Source organism: Leuciscus leuciscus (genome assembly GCF_965113295.1).
Source record: "Leuciscus leuciscus genome assembly, chromosome: 9".
NCBI lineage: Eukaryota > Metazoa > Chordata > Actinopteri > Cypriniformes > Leuciscidae > Leuciscus > Leuciscus leuciscus.
Genome location: NC_138733.1, coordinates 45,301,294 through 45,317,564, shown reverse-complemented (window position 1 = coordinate 45,317,564; position 16,271 = coordinate 45,301,294). Strand labels below are relative to the sequence as shown.

Sequence of the window (16,271 nt, the reverse complement as noted above, 5' to 3'; positions counted from 1 at the left end):
ACCACAGTCTAATAAATATATACAATGTTGTAGTAATTACAGTTTTTTACGATTGCTTACACACTAAAATTAAACTTTTCCCACAATTAGCAAAACCTTACACTCAAGGAGCAAAACACAAGGCTAGATTTGCACAACTGTAAGCACATTGTCAGCTTCACACTATTTGCAAAACATTACACACAGTGATTTGCAAAACACTAAACACACTTGTATACATCAGACACAGAAGTATATCATAATGTCACTTCCTTGCAATTCCAAAGCACTGACTGTCAAATTACCACACAAATGAGCCAATCTGTTAAACACAGCCATCAGGTGCACAAACACATGATTGCTAAATTGTAGACACACCAATCAGGTTTAAGCACTATACAGTAAAATGTGATAAAAATATATAAAATATAATCAATGTCCCAAGGCAACGTGGGGGGTAACATCACCCTTTTGCGCTGCCATTTCACAGCATGGGGTTCTCCACCGTCATGCCAAAATGGGCCCTTACAACACACCTCACATTCTCACATTTTTGGACCGATTGCACCACATCGTCACAGCAGGTAATGAAATGCACCAGATGCAATACACTGTCATCTGGGACAATGTGTCATTCCACCGCTCTGCTTTGGTCCAGAACTGGTTTCAACACCATCCACAGTTGACTACAGTACTATACCTTCCACCATACTCTCCGTTTCTAAACCCTATCGAAGAGTTTTTCTCTGCATGGCGGTGGAAGGTTTACGATCTCCAGCCTTAGAGCCCAGGCTCATTCAGGCCATGGAGGACGCCGCAGCTGTGCAAGGATGGATTCGACATTCAAGACGGTTCTTCCCGCGTTGTCTTGCTAATGAGGATATTGCTTGTGATGTTGATGAAATTCTCTGGCCAGATCCAGCTAGGCGAAGAGATAATGTATAGTATGTTTACAGTACTGTAGTATTTTCTGTACAATATTGTCAGTTTTTTTTTTAGATTATTTTTTATGTTTGTTGTTGTTGTTATTTACTGTAATTGTAACCTGTACTGGATACAGTATTTTACGTTTGTCTGTTGTTTGCTGAGCTTACAGTGTTATGCACACTACTGTAGTAGCATGAAAACTGGGACATGTTTTGTTGTGATTCTCCATGTTGACATGTTGACTGATTTGGGTATATGGAGAGAAATAAATGATATTTTCCTCAGTCTGCAGCATTGGTCTTGTGTAGTGTTGGGTGAACTATTGTTACACTTTCTCTGTGTACTTCATTTACAGTACTCTAATCACTGGGAATTAGACTTGCTAAAAGTGTTTTAGGTTAGCAACAGCAGTGTGTAACTGGTTCAAAAAGATTGAAGTTATATGAAATGTGTGTGTTTCGTATGGTAACAAAATATTGTTTTTATGAAGTTGTGTATAGTTTTGACAAAAGTGTTCCATTTTACAAATGATCTGAAGTGTTGTGCTACTTTGGTGTAGGGATGTGCTAATTGTGTGTAGTGTTGTGACAAACCGGGCCCTGTTTTCAAAATTGTGCTTAAACAATTGAAAAAAACTGTATTTTGCATTGTACATGCATATATTTTAACTTTACACACGGTTGACAATATGTGTTTTGCACTTCACCAGTTAAATTTTTTTTAAAGTAAAAGAGAGCAACATTACCTGGCCAGATGTGCTAGGAGTTGTAGTGTCATCCTCCTGTTCCTCACTGACCTCCTCATCAGGGGATTTGGGTCCAGTGTCACCCACCTGACTGGTCACCTGGGCCTCCACGTCAGCTACTGGAAGGTCAGAGTCATCAGCCCTCAGGTCAGCTGAATGGCACACAGTTGTGTCAATTTCACTTTCATCTTCGGGCTCCTCTGGGGGGACTTCAGGTATGGCATTGTGGTGTGCCAATAACTGGTCGCCTCTATTGGACTGGGCCAACAAGTACTCCACTGCAATGCGCTCCCCTGCAATAATTTTTAAGGCATTGTTAATGGGGAGAGGACAAACACCCACACGAACGCGCACACACAAACCCACACCCACACACAAGATATGGGGCCCTATTTTAACGATCTGAAATATAAGTGTCAAACGCAAAGCGCAAGTAACTTTGTGGGCGGGTCTTGGGCGCCGTTGCTATTTTCCCGGCGGGATAAATGCCTCTTGCGCCCGGCGCAAATCTAAAAGGGGTTGGTCTGAAGTAGCTTCATTATTCATAGGTGTGGTTTGGGCGTAACGTGAAATAAACCAATCAGAGCGACATCTCACATTCCCTTTAAGAGCAGGCGTGCTTGTTCTAAAGCGGATTCCTATTATAACGGCGGATTTGTCAGGCGCGCGCCAGGAGCGGTTCACAGCCAAGGAGACCGACGTTCTCGTCAGGGACATTGGGGATGGAGAAACCCACCCAAATTAACTTCGGTTAAACAGGCGTATGATAATTTGGGTAAATGTGTAAGCTAGATGTATGCTTTTATAATAAATTGTCTATCTATCTATCTATCTATCTATCTATCTATCTATCTATCTATCTATCTATCTATCTATCGTAATAATGTATGATTTGCAAAAATGAAAACTGCTGCTTCTGTGTAGATGAGAGAATCAAAGTGCGCGTTGTGCACACGCTACATTGATTATGGCCAAGCATGCGCCCTTAAATAGCATATGAATAACATGTGCAACGCGCCACTGACTTTAAACTAGTTTTTTTCGGTTAGTGGCGCAATTGTTTTCTAAACCTGCAAAATAGCATGAAGGAACGTTTGCGCCGGAACACGCCTCCTCTTTGCGCTGCACCGCCCACGGGAGCACAAGTGTATTTCCTAACTTACCGACGTGCTTCTGTGGAGGGAAAAGTCCGCTTTGCGCGGGTGCAAAATAGGAATGATACATGCGTCGGTGTACAAAGTCAATTGCGCTGGGTGCAAGATAGGGCCCAGAGAGAGAAATACTCCAAAACTCAGCATTGCCCTGAGAGATATCTTACCAGTGGGTTTTCCTGGAGGGGTGAATTCTGGCATCAAAGAACAACCAAGGACCCGTTGGCTCATGTTGTTTAAATGAGACATTACTGTAAGCAGACATCAAATGTCCTGAGGTTTGAGGCCCCCACCACAGATACAGCATCTTTTGCCCGGTTCATGTTCCATCTCGAGGCCCCCTCCAACATGTACATTTGTGTGTGCATGGCATTGCATCTCCATCCTAAGAATGAAAATGCACAGATTCAGTAAGCAATTATTTTAAACTGAGGACATACCAATTTACAGTTTTTTCCAATTGCTAACACACTAAAATGACATGCACTGCACAATTATTTAAACTGACACACAGAGAGCAAAATCTCTTCTCAAGTTTCCAAAAGTCTAAACACATTTTCGACTTTACACACATTTTGCCGTTCAAAATGGCACTTTTTAAATGCGCTGAACACGGTTTTCTGCATAAGACACAACAATCTGACATAAAGTCACATGTTTGTCATTTCAAAACACTGCCATTCAAAATGACACTACATGAGCTTATTGGCCAATACATGTACATGTGCTCCTGGCCAAACACTGTGATGGTTCACTGTCAAAACTTCAATCTTTTTCAGTTTACTGTTTTTTGTGGGCATATTTTTGTTCAGTCCAATGTAAATATATCAGACTTGTTTGGTGAAAAAATAAAAATAAAATGTTTCAAGAGCATGTGTGTGAATCGGCAAATATTTCTGCTCATGTGAACAATCCGAAGAATTTTCTACAATTTGTACTATTTTAGTATTATGGCAAACCGTACTAAAGATGAAAGTGATTTTCATTATGCCCAACAGTGTGTAGTTGGTTGGAGAAAAATCTGGTGATATGAATGAAGTGTGTGCCATTTCATGCAGAAGTTTGATTTTGATAATGCTATATGTAGTTTTGGTTGCCGTGCTTCATTTAGCAGGATATATGAGGAATTTTGCACTTTGGGTGTGTGGTTTTGTGAATTGTGTTAAGTATTTTGATAAAACCAGCCTAGTTTGCAAAATTGTGTGTTAGCAATTGGAAAAAACTGTAATGACATAGTTATAGAACAGTAACCTTCTGTAGAATAATGAGACAAGTATCTTTTTAACTTAAAAATCTACATAACATACTGCAATTTAACATTCTGAATTTACCAGGAATGAAGGCACACTGGTGGCGGTGAAAACTCTCCAGTGAGGATGACCCCCTGGCACACCTAAGCACTTTTAGGACATTGCCACCCTTCTGGAGTGTCCCCGTCTTTGTGTACAGCTCTACATGTGGAGGGTCCTGGATGCACTCAAGATGTTTTAGTTGCATCTCCCATACATGGCGCATACTGTCAGGGTTAACAAGGCGAAACCCTGTAGTGTCAGTTTTCTCCCACACTGATTCCAGCAGCCCTGAAATCATGACCCGGATCTCCTCAGCACTGCGCGTCCGCCGCCTACAGTGCTTTGCCAGTTCACCTGGGCTGATACTGGCCATGAGCTGTTCCTCAGTTGGAGCCTGTCTACCATGGCTGCTCATCCACTCCCCTCTCTTGGCCGCCTCAAGTTCTTTCACATCCTCCTGATCCCACTCAAAAATACAGGAGGAAAGTTTAGAACAAAAGGTACCATAGAGAGGGTGGTGCTCTGTAGTAAGGCCACAGTTAAATCTTCTCATAAAATGGAAGATATCTAGCCTTACAACAGACTTCCATGGACGAAAAAGGTTTAGCACTGCAGGTGCACCTGTTGAGGGGGAAAAAATCAAAAAGCATTCATTTGATTTCACTTACTTTTCAGTCGTTATAATTTATTACAATTTCATTACATTGATGGTAATAATAATACAAATTACCATCACCAATAGGGGTGGGGGGGGTGGGGGGGGGTGGGGGGGGGTGGGGGGGGTGGTGGCGCAAAGGATAAGACACATGCCTTTGGTGTGAGAGACCCGGGATCGAATCCACTGTGAGACACCAATGTGTCCCTGAGCAAGACACTTAACCCCTAGTTGCTCCAGAGGTGTGCGACCTCTGACATATATAGCAATTGTAAGTCGCTTTGGATAAAAGCGTCAGCTAAATGAATAAATGTAAAATGTATAGCGAGGCGGTTGTTATAGCGAATACAACCCCGACAGGCTGATCGGGACCCCGCCGCGAAGCTATAACAACCGCCACATTATACATTATCCCGCTTATTACATGGCTACCTACCAAATAAATCAATAATTTGACACAAAATATTGATTTAAAAAGGAGTTTATTGATTTAAAAACAATTATATTGCCAGAGTGAATAGAACTGCGTCCATAGCAACGCTCTGTTTTTCATGGCAACGGTGTGTTATACTTCGCAGCAACAAAAATCCACACTTTTTTATCATTATAATGAAATTATATCTATTCCAATTACTTAACATGGATGGCTGAAAATAAACCCAAATCTCAAACTGTTGTGTATTGTACCTTCTTAGTAGAATCCATCTTCAGGATTCGGCCATAGGTGGAGGTAATCACCCCCTTCATCTCGTCCAGATGGCTGAGGATGTCGTTGGAGTGGACAGTCTCAAACCACTGGGCGAGTGGAAGTGGCCTGAAGGGTTCAGGTGCAGTAAATGCAGGTGTTGTTGAAGATTGGACAAGGGCAACCTTCTTCAAATGATGCTCACAGTCAGAGAGGTACTGGATGGTCCGTCGTGCCCACTCCTCACTGTGGACTTCCTCTACTGCTGACTGGAGGTAGGAGGAACTGTTGCCGCTGGTCCTTGGCCTGAGGAAGGTCACACATTTCCTGTCCAGAGCTAGCTTAGATGTCAGCACCGCTGGAAACATGTTTCTGTGTGCCACATCCAGTTGTGAAAGAATGTCCTTGCTCCATGGGCACACTTGGCACACTCGCTAGCCTGTTAACGCGCCACCCTTGCGCTCAGCTATTTTTATCTATTTTTATTTATTTATTTTCTCTCGCGCCTTTGAGTTCATAAAAGCTCAGGTGAATAAGAAACACTCAACAAACACGATGAATAATGTCTTGTCCTGTCATTATCATGCGTTGCGTCTGAATGCGTTGTTGTTTTTGGAGCTCTATCGATTTGATTTATAATTCTTGATTTTTCTCTTTAAACCCGCTTACAACGAACATTTTCTACTCTTCCTCACTGAGAAGCACTACTGCTCAAACCTCATTGTTACAACGCGGACTGTTGAGCAGACGCGTCTCAAGCCTATTAGTGATCCAACGCTGCATACTCTTAAAGGTTACGTCCGTGGATCACGGCTGAACGCGTCTTCTCCACACTCACTTATAAACAAACACTTTTTTTTCGCCTATCGTGCATCTACTCTACACCCCTACCACTAAAAAACCTCATAGTTACAACGCGGACTGTTGAGCAGACGCGTCTCAAGCCTATTAGTGATCCAACGCTGCATACTCTTAAAGGTTACGTCCGTGGATCACGGCTGAACGCGTCTTCTCCACACTCATTTACAAACAAACTTATAATATAAATTAGTATTAATATTGATAGCATCACTGGTAGCTTCGTTGCTAACTCACTGTCCATCTGTTAAAATGGCGAATATATCAGATGTAAGTAGTCTACCGCTTGGTGCAGGTGAGGACACATTTGAGCTTCACGCACTGCAGTCTGAGCTGGAAGCTGTTGAGAAACAGATCCACAACCTTTTATTGAGACAGGCCGAGCTGAGAGACCGGTGTTTGGCTCTTGAAACATCACGCGCCGACGCACACAAATCAGTGTTTAACGTTACTAACCCGCTGACTCCGACCGCGTCTACTCCGTGCGTTCCTCAGCATCGGTCGCAATCAGCCATGGTCTCGTTCACTCCGGCTCCAACACGCCACCACGAAGCCTGGGTGGTTCCGCAGCGGAAGACGCGAGTCAGGTTTAGACCAAGACTTTCTCCGACCCTCCCGGTTTTCGAGTTATCGACACAAAACCGCTTCTCCCCTCTACGCGAAACAGAACGCGATGCTGTGATCATCGGCGATTCCATCGTTCGGCACGTACACGCTACGTTAGGTAAAAGTAAGGTGCAAAGTCACTGCTTCCCTGGTGCTCGTGTTTCTGAAATCGCTGCTCGCGTTCCCGAGATCCTGAACGGTGACGAGCGCGTCGGAACTGTGGTCCTGCACGCGGGAGTGAACGACATCAGGCTGCGCCAGACGGAGATTCTGAAGAAAGACTTCAGGAATCTAATCGATACGGTACGCAGCACATCGCCTGAAACAACGATCATTGTGTCAGGACCGCTTCCCACGTACCGACTAGGGCATGAAAAGTTCAGCAGATTATTTGCGCTAAATGAATGGTTAATGTCATGGTGCAATGAGCAGAAACTGCTCTTTGTAAATAATTGGAATCTGTTTTGGGAGCGTCCTAGGCTTTTCCGTGCTGATGGCTTACACCCAAGCAGATTCGGAGCGGATCTTCTGTCAGATAACATCTCCAAAATGTTAAATACCCTTTGACTAGTAACCAAAAGTCCAAATCATAGTCTCTGCTGCACCAATTCAACTGATATAAATACTAGTGTAGAACATTGCATAGAAACCGTGTCTATTCCTCGTTTAGTGAGATCAAATAATAAATCTAATGCAGGATCTAGGAAAAATCTAATTGTTATTAAAACAGAAAATGTTGCTATTAGTAAACAAAAACTATTTCTAAAGCTAGGTCTTCTAAACATTAGATCACTCACACCTAAGGCAGTTATTGTAAATGAAATAGTCACAGATAATAGCTTCGATGTACTTTGCCTTACTGAAACCTGGCTTAAACCAAATGATTATTTCGGTATTAATGAGTCTACTCCTCCTGGATACTGTTATAAGCATGAGCCCCGTCTGATTGGCCGTGGCGGAGGTGTTGCAACCATTTATAAAGATATTCTAAATGTTACTCAGAAAACGGGTTATAAGTTTATTTCATTTGAAGTACTTGTACTAAATGTTACGCTCTTAGATGTTAGAAAAACATCCCTATTATCTCTAGCCTTGGCTACCGTATATAGACCGCCAGGGCCTTACGCTGATTTCCTAAAAGAGTTTGCAGATTTTCTCTCAGACCTATTAGTCAATGTCGATAAAGCATTAATTGTTGGAGATTTTAACATACACGTAGATAATCCAAATGATGCGTTAGGAGCTGCGTTTACAGATTTATTAAATTCATTTGGGGTCAAGCAAAACGTCACCGGACCAACTCATCGTCTTAATCATACACTCGATTTAATTATATCACACGGAACCGATCCAACCGATATAGATATCATTCCACAAAGTGATGAAGTCACTGATCACTACATGGTAACTTGCATATTACGTACTGCTGTAATATGTCATGCGGCGTCGCGTTATCAACCAGGCAGAACAATCCTCCCATCCACCATAGATAATTTCTCAAATTGCTTATCTAATCTGTCTCAGCTGCTGCCTGAACCCAAACAAACAGATGAACTAGAAGAACTAACTAGCACTATGAGCACCATTCTCTGTAGAACATTGGATGTGGTTGCACCTATTAAATTAAAAAAGGTCAGAGAGAAAAATAAAGCACCATGGTATAACAATACTACGCATGTTTTAAAGAGAGAAACCCGTATTTTAGAGCGTAAATGGAAACAAACTAATTTAGAGGTCTTTAGAATCGCGTGGAAAGACAGTATGTCACGTTATAAAAAGGCCCTAAAAGCTGCCAGGGCTGAGCACCTCCGCAAACTAATAGAAAACAACCAAAACAATCCAAGGTTTCTATTTAACACCGTGGCTAGACTAACAAATAAACAGACGTCACCCGAACAAAATATCCCGTTACAGTTCAGTAGTAATGATTTCATGAACTTCTTCACTGAGAAAATAGAAAGCATCAGAACCACAATTATAAACGTTCAATCTTCAATCGCGCCTTACAATTCAGCTTCAATTATCACCCCGAAAGAACAATTACAGTGCTTTACAACTATAGAACAAAAAGAGTTAAATAAACTTATCACCTCATCTAAAACAACAACATGTTTATTAGATCCTATACCAACTAAACTACTGAAAGAAGTGTTATCTGTAGTGGAAGAGCCTCTCCTCAATATTATTAACTCGTCTTTATCTTTAGGTCATGTTCCAAGAACATTTAAACTGGCAGTTATAAAACCTCTCATTAAGAAACCACAATTAGATCATAATAATCTAGCAAATTATAGACCCATTTCAAATCTTCCATTTATGTCTAAAATATTAGAAAAAGTGGTGTCCGCTCAACTGGGCTCTTTCTTGCAACAAAATGATATCTATGAAAAGTTTCAGTCTGGATTCAGACCGCATCATAGCACTGAAACTGCGCTCGTTAAAATCACAAATGATTTACTTTTAGCTTCTGACCAAGGCTGTATCTCAATACTAGTTTTACTTGATCTTAGTGCTGCGTTCGATACTATAGATCACACAATACTCTTAGATCGACTACAAAATTATACTGGTGTTCAAGGACAAGCACTAAGCTGGTTCAAATCATACCTATCTGACCGCTACCATTTTGTCTATTTAAATGGAGAAAAATCGATCATAACTCCAGTAAACTATGGAGTGCCGCAGGGATCTGTATTAGGCCCTCTGTTATTTTCAATATATATGATGCCACTTGGAAATATTATAAGGAAACATGGAATTAGTTTCCATTGTTATGCTGATGACACTCAAATATATATTTCATCACGGCCGGATGAAAACGCTACATTTTCCAAATTGACAGAGTGTGTTAAAGATATAAAAGATTGGATGACGCGTAATTTTCTTTTATTAAATCCAGACAAGACAGAGGTAATACTTATCGGTTCAAAAAACCGCCCACAAAACCTCGCACAATACAACTTTAACATCATAGGATGTCCTGTTACTTTATCCTCTACAGTAAAAGACCTGGGTGTTATACTCGATTGCAACCTGTCTTTTGAAAATCATATTTCTTATGTTACAAAAACAGCCTTTTTCCACCTTAGAAACATTGCTAAGCTACGTAATATGCTATCAGTTTCTGATGCAGAAAAGTTAGTTCATGCATTCATGACCTCGAGACTGGATTACTGTAATGCTTTATTAGCTGGTTGTCCTGCATCCTCAATAAACAAGCTACAGTTAGTCCAAAATGCCGCCGCTAGAGTTCTTACGAGATCAAGAAAATATGATCATATAACACCGATTTTATCATCATTGCATTGGTTACCTATAAAGTTCCGTATTAATTACAAGGTATTGCTACTGACTTATAAAGCCCTAAACGGCTTAGCTCCAGTCTATTTAACGGATCTTCTATCGCCCTATAATCCATCGCGCTCTTTGAGATCACTAAATTCAAGGCTTTTGGTCATACCTAGGATATCCAGAACCACCAAAGGAGGGAGAGCATTTTCACATTTGGCTCCAAAACTCTGGAATAGTCTTCCTGATACTGTTCGTTGCTCAGACTCGCTCTCCCAGTTTAAAACTAGATTAAAGTCGCATCTCTTCAGCCAGGCATTCATATAATCCTACAGTTCAAACTACAATCCGGCCTCTATCCAATGCCAGAGGAGAACTGGCCCCCGACTGAGCCTGGGTTCTCCCAAGGTTTTTTTTCTCCATTAAGGCACCTGATGGAGTTTTAGGACACCATTAGGTCACTTGATGGAGTTTTTCGGTTCCTTGCCACTGTTGCCTTTGGCTTGCTCAGTTGGGGATATTTTGGGGATATTTAATTTAATTTTATCAATCAATAAATTCCTCTTGAAACAAACTTTGTTGTATTATTTTAATTTAATACTGTGAAGCTGCTTTGATGCAATCTGTATTGTGAAAAGCGCTATACAAATAAACTTGACTTGACTTGACTTGACTGGCAACATGCATGCACTGCAACGTGGATAGTCCCCACCCAGCAGGTAGTAGCGGCTATCCACGTCTATTACCTCCCTGACCTTCGGGTAGATGCCTGATTGGTGCATCTTCCGGCCACACTGTGGGCATTTAAAAGGAATCCCCCACATCCTCATTGGTGCCCACAAGAACATTCTCTGCCGGAAGTACCACCCGGGCTCAGGAGGAGACGGCTTGGGCTGCACTGGTGGATAAAACCAGTTCGCCTGGATCTTCTGCCTCAGCTGGCCTGTGGGCTCATAGAGGCACTTAGCAATCCACACCCAATCTGCTGGCTGAAGGACTCTTTTGAACTGACTGGGAAGAAAGCTCTCCCAATCAGTAACAGCCTGAGGCAGAGATGGTGTGGCCTGCAGTGAGGGAGCTGGACATTGAGTGGGACGCGGGGATGGAGAGCGCTGTGGTGGTGGAGTGGGTCGCACGGATGGAGTGGGCTGCGGGGATGGAGTGGGTCGCACGGATGGAGTGGGCTGCGGGGATGGAGTGGGTCGCACGGATGGAGTGGGCTGCGGGGATGGAGTGGGTCGCACGGATGGAGTGGGTCGCGGGGATGGAGTGGGTTGCGGGGATGGAGTGGGTCGCGGGGATGGAGTGGGTCGCATGGATGGAGTGGGTCGCGGGGATGGAGTGGGCTGCGGGGATAGAGTGGGTCGCACGGATGGAGTGGGCTGCGGGGATGGAGTGGGTCGCACGGATGGAGTGGGCTGCGGGGATGGAGTGGGTCGCACGGATGGAGTGGGCTGCGGGGATGGAGTGGGTCGCACGGATGGAGTGGGTCGCGGGGATGGAGTGGGTCGCGGGGATGGAGTGGGTCGCAGGGATGGAGTGGGTCGCGGGGATGGAGTGGGTCGCACGGATGGAGTGGGTCGCGGGGATGGAGTGGGTCGCACGGATGGAGTGGGTCGCGGGGATGGAGTGGGTCGCATGGATGGAGTGGGTCGCGGGGATGGAGTGGGTCGCGGGGATGGAGTGGGTCGCATGGATGGAGTGGGCCGCGGGGATGGAAACACTGGTGCTGGCAAGTGCTGCTGAGGAGGCGCCTGCCTTGGAGATGGTGAGGGGCACGTAGATGCAGATGGTGCTGGATTCTTTGAAGCCCTATTGAAACGTGAAGCCAATAGGGCCCCATAATGGCTGGACTCAATGTGTTGGAGCAGTCCAACAGCACCCTGGACCCTGGCCCCACAGCTGTCACACCTCTCTTCAACGTGGTGGTCAGAGAGGTGCTCGGAGAACTTCTCTGCCTCCACAACCACACCACACAGTGAACACTTCACCCCCTGTTCACCCTGTGATGTCCCTGCCCCCTGTTCACCCTGTGATGTCCCTGCCTCCTTTGAGCTGCCGCCTTCCTCTACCATAGGCCCTGCCTCAATCAAGGCCTCATCTGTTGTCTGGGAGAAAATTACGATTAGGGATTAGGAACAAAAGAAGGTCATACTATTCATGTTAAATAATTTCAACAATTATTATGCAGAACTGTGCATTCTGAGAATAGATCAGGGTCCATAAAATAGTCTTTGATATATTATACCTACCTTATGAAACCCACAAGTGCACACTATGTGCCTGCCAAACAGGTCCACCTTATTCCCCCTTTGCAATGGACAGGCATCAATTCGCTCCAGGGCCTCCTTCCATTTTTTGCTTCCAGGCCTTTTGCCTGTACTGAACTGGAAGGTGCCCTGGGCATACCTATGGCAGATGTCAATCCAATAGGCGGCGGATTTGCCTGTTTTGGTCATATCTGAAAAATATTGTGGAACAAATTAATTTCTTGGCAGTGACGTGACGTAAATATCTCTGTTCCAATAACATTGAAAAGTTTTAATGTTTAAAATAGTAATATTATATGTACAATAAAATGTGCTTTTGTAGCTATTTGTGTCTGTGTATTAAACTATTCATAATGTCAAGGGCAGCAGACATAGTCATTCGGTATAACCAGCCTTGGTCATTCAGTAAACCGATGTAGAAAATATAAATATAATAATATTGTTTTTTAGGAACTACATTAATACAAATATAAAGCAGATTCAGGTTTTTTTTTCATTTCCCTGTGCAATGTTTAACTTGAATATGTTGGACGGTTTACAGTAGACCAATAAAATTATTACGTTATTTTATATTTCTTCTGTGTCACACTATATCTCAACTTCAGTGTCAAATCAGGTTTGTTCATGAGTAATGATCTGCAAATTAATTATTTTAAATATATTCATTGTTAATGTGGGAGGAGACGGGCCAGCAATCAGTGTCACCCAGCCAACATTTGTATGTGGGACCCATATGGGTATGAAATGGGCTGAAAAATGGGCCCCATGTAGGATTGTTGGGCCCCATGTAGCATTATTGTTCCATAATGGCCCCATGTTAACTGCCCAGATGGATTTCATGTAGGATTGCACTTGGTACTAGGCGGGACCCAAGTGGACAAAATGCACAAGACCCATCTCTGTCCCAGCTTTAACCCAGTCGACATTTATATGTGGGGCCCATGTGGGTTTGAAATGGGCTGAAAAATGGGCTCTGTATGGGATTGTCCGCGGGTTCCATAATGGCCCCATGTTAATTGCCCAGATGGATTTCATGTAGGATTGCACTTGGTACTACTAGGTGGGACCTAAGTGGGCAACATGCACAAGACCCATCTCGGTCCCAGCTTAACCCCACCAACATTTGTATATGGGGCCCATGTGGGTTTGAAATGGGTTGAAAAATGGGCTCTGTATGGGATTGTCCGCGGGTTCCATAATGGCCCCATGTTAATTGCCCAGATGGATTTCATGTAGGATTGCACTTGGTACTACTAGGTGGGACCTAAGTGGGCAACATGCACAAGACCCATCTCGGTCCCAGCTTAACCCCACCAACATTTGTATATGGGGCCCATGTGGGTTTGAAATGGGTTGAAAAATGGGCTCTGTATGGGATTGTCCGTGGGTTCCATAATGGCCCCATGTTAATTGCCCAGATGGATTTCATGTAGGATTGCACTTGGTACTAGGCGGGACCCAAGTGGACAAAATGCACAAGACCCATCTCTGTCCCAGCTTTAACCCAGTCGACATTTATATGTGGGGCCCATGTGGGTTTGAAATGGGCTGAAAAATGGGCTCTGTATGGGATTGTCCGCGGGTTCCATAATGGCCCCATGTTAATTGCCCAGATGGATTTCATGTAGGATTGCACTTGGTACTACTAGGTGGGACCTAAGTGGGCAACATGCACAAGACCCATCTCGGTCCCAGCTTAACCCCACCAACATTTGTATATGGGGCCCATGTGGGTTTGAAATGGGTTGAAAAATGGGCTCTGTATGGGATTGTCCGCGGGTTCCATAATGGCCCCATGTTAATTGCCCAGATGGATTTCATGTAGGATTGCACTTGGTACTATAGGTGGGGCCCAAGTGGGCAGCATGCACAAGACCCATCTCGGTCCCAGCTTAAGGTGCAGGTGGCTAGTTCTATCATTAAGACCGCATAAAGGGTTCTTACAGCAACAGGTGGTGGTTTTTCTGCAGTTCTGGCGGGTGTTTGTTGTGCTCAACGTGCAGCCTCTGTACCCTTTAATATAGGTATGTTTTTAGTTGAGTGGTTTGTTTGCGTGGAGTGACTGCGCCTAGTGATGGCCAGTGTTGTGCCTGAACGCGTTCATTGAACGATAGTTCATGAACTCGTTCATATTTTGGGCGAACGTGAACTGAACGTACTCTATTACTGCCTGATGAACGTTACTGTGAACTCGTTCATTCTGGTGGCTGTGAACGGCACGCTCTCTCAGTTTAACTTCGTTCATAAGGGTGCAAGATTTCTATAGAAATGTATTTGTCCCGTTCGGAACCTCCGTTGTCTCGTTTATTGACGCTGATCTAACCACTGATGTATGACTGAATCTGATACAACAGCAGCACTTGATCACGACACACCGGTCATCATCCAATCACAGTCCACACTCACGCGCACCAGACCATACGAATAACAAACTCTAAATTGAGAATTTATTATTATTTTGGGACAAATCATTGTTTGATTTGCGCACAGAATCCTCCGCTGTCGGGTCGCTTCGATCCGGACTCGCGCTACCGGCAAATCCCTTTCACTGTCCGACTGGGTTTTGATTTCGGCAAATCAGTTTTGACAAATTCAAACAACGTGATTATTGTGAGTCCAACATACACCCAGCCACGCAAGAAAGCATGAAATCGTCCTGAGGGAATAATATACTGATGTGATTTGCTGCCCAAGAAACATTTCTGATTATTATTAATAAAAAAAATTAAAAAATCAGGATTCTTTGATGAATAAAAGGTTCAAAGTAAATTCATCCGAAATAAAAAAAAACGTAACATTATAAATGTACTTTCTGAATAAAAGTAGGCTATTCATTTCTTTAATTTCTTTAAAAGTAGTGAATAATTACAAAAGCTTTCTATTTCAGATTTAAATGCTATTATTTTGAACTATGGTTTGTGTGTAATATAACTTTAATCAAAACAAATGTGTTGTCTGAAAACCTTTTAAACACATACGAACCTGAAATGACATACAGGCCTACTGTGTTATGTTGGCCTAGCCTATAGCCTACAAATATTTTGAGTGTCCCTCATTTTCCTGTAAAGAACCATGCACGATTGTCCCGCATTTGTTTAGTTGGCAACCCTACCCTCAATGCTATGTAAACCCTGGTTGGATAAGGATTTTAAAATTGGATATGAAGATGAAATCTGACACATAGTTTCAGTGTTAAAACTGATAACATAATTGCTGTCTGTGGTTTTATATGGGCTGTGGCAATCATTTTGAAAAATAATAGCTCGCAGCAACATATGGAAAAAAAGAACTGAACTAGTTCATTTTTTGGAACTGAGAACTTTAGTTCAAAATTTTGAAGTTTGAACTATGAACTGAACTAGTTCATTTTAAAATTTGTGAACTGAACTTTGAACTAGTTCATGTAGAAAGTGAACTTTCCCAACACTGGTGATGGCCAAATGAAGCGTTTCGAAGCATTATTGCTTTCTGATACAATTGTGTTGACAATGGTTCATTACTCGAAGCTTCATTCAGATAGAAATTGCAGCACCATCTCCTGGTGAAGTAAATGTAATGCAACAAAGCTGACAACCATAAAATGCAAGTAGGCTTATATGTTAACGCCCCGTTTATTACGTGTTTACCGAGGCGATCAAAGCTGAAACAGTGTTAGTGCTGTGAAACTCATTTATGTAGGTGAATTTTACAGATACTGATGAATTTCATGTGTTCACCTTGATAATAAAACATTAAGCATGATGTGTGTGTGTAATTATTTCTTTAGACAAGGACAGAAGATCAGACCAGCTTAAAAAAAGTTGGAAACCATCACA

At 42.9% G+C, this 16,271-nt stretch overlaps 1 protein-coding gene across 1 annotated transcript; it reads right to left on the bottom strand.

Moving 5' to 3' along the window:
- Nucleotides 1–280: 280 nt before the first annotated feature.
- LOC309505860 (uncharacterized protein) lies at nucleotides 281–3,033 on the bottom strand (the record flags this gene model as incomplete). The annotated part of the gene is made up of 3 exons (XM_082179323.1): nucleotides 281–301; nucleotides 1,652–1,944; nucleotides 2,970–3,033. 3 exons carry the CDS (start codon nucleotides 3,031–3,033, stop codon nucleotides 281–283), a joined length of 378 nt encoding a protein of 125 aa, XP_082035449.1.
- Between the last annotated feature and the right edge of the window lie 13,238 nt (nucleotides 3,034–16,271).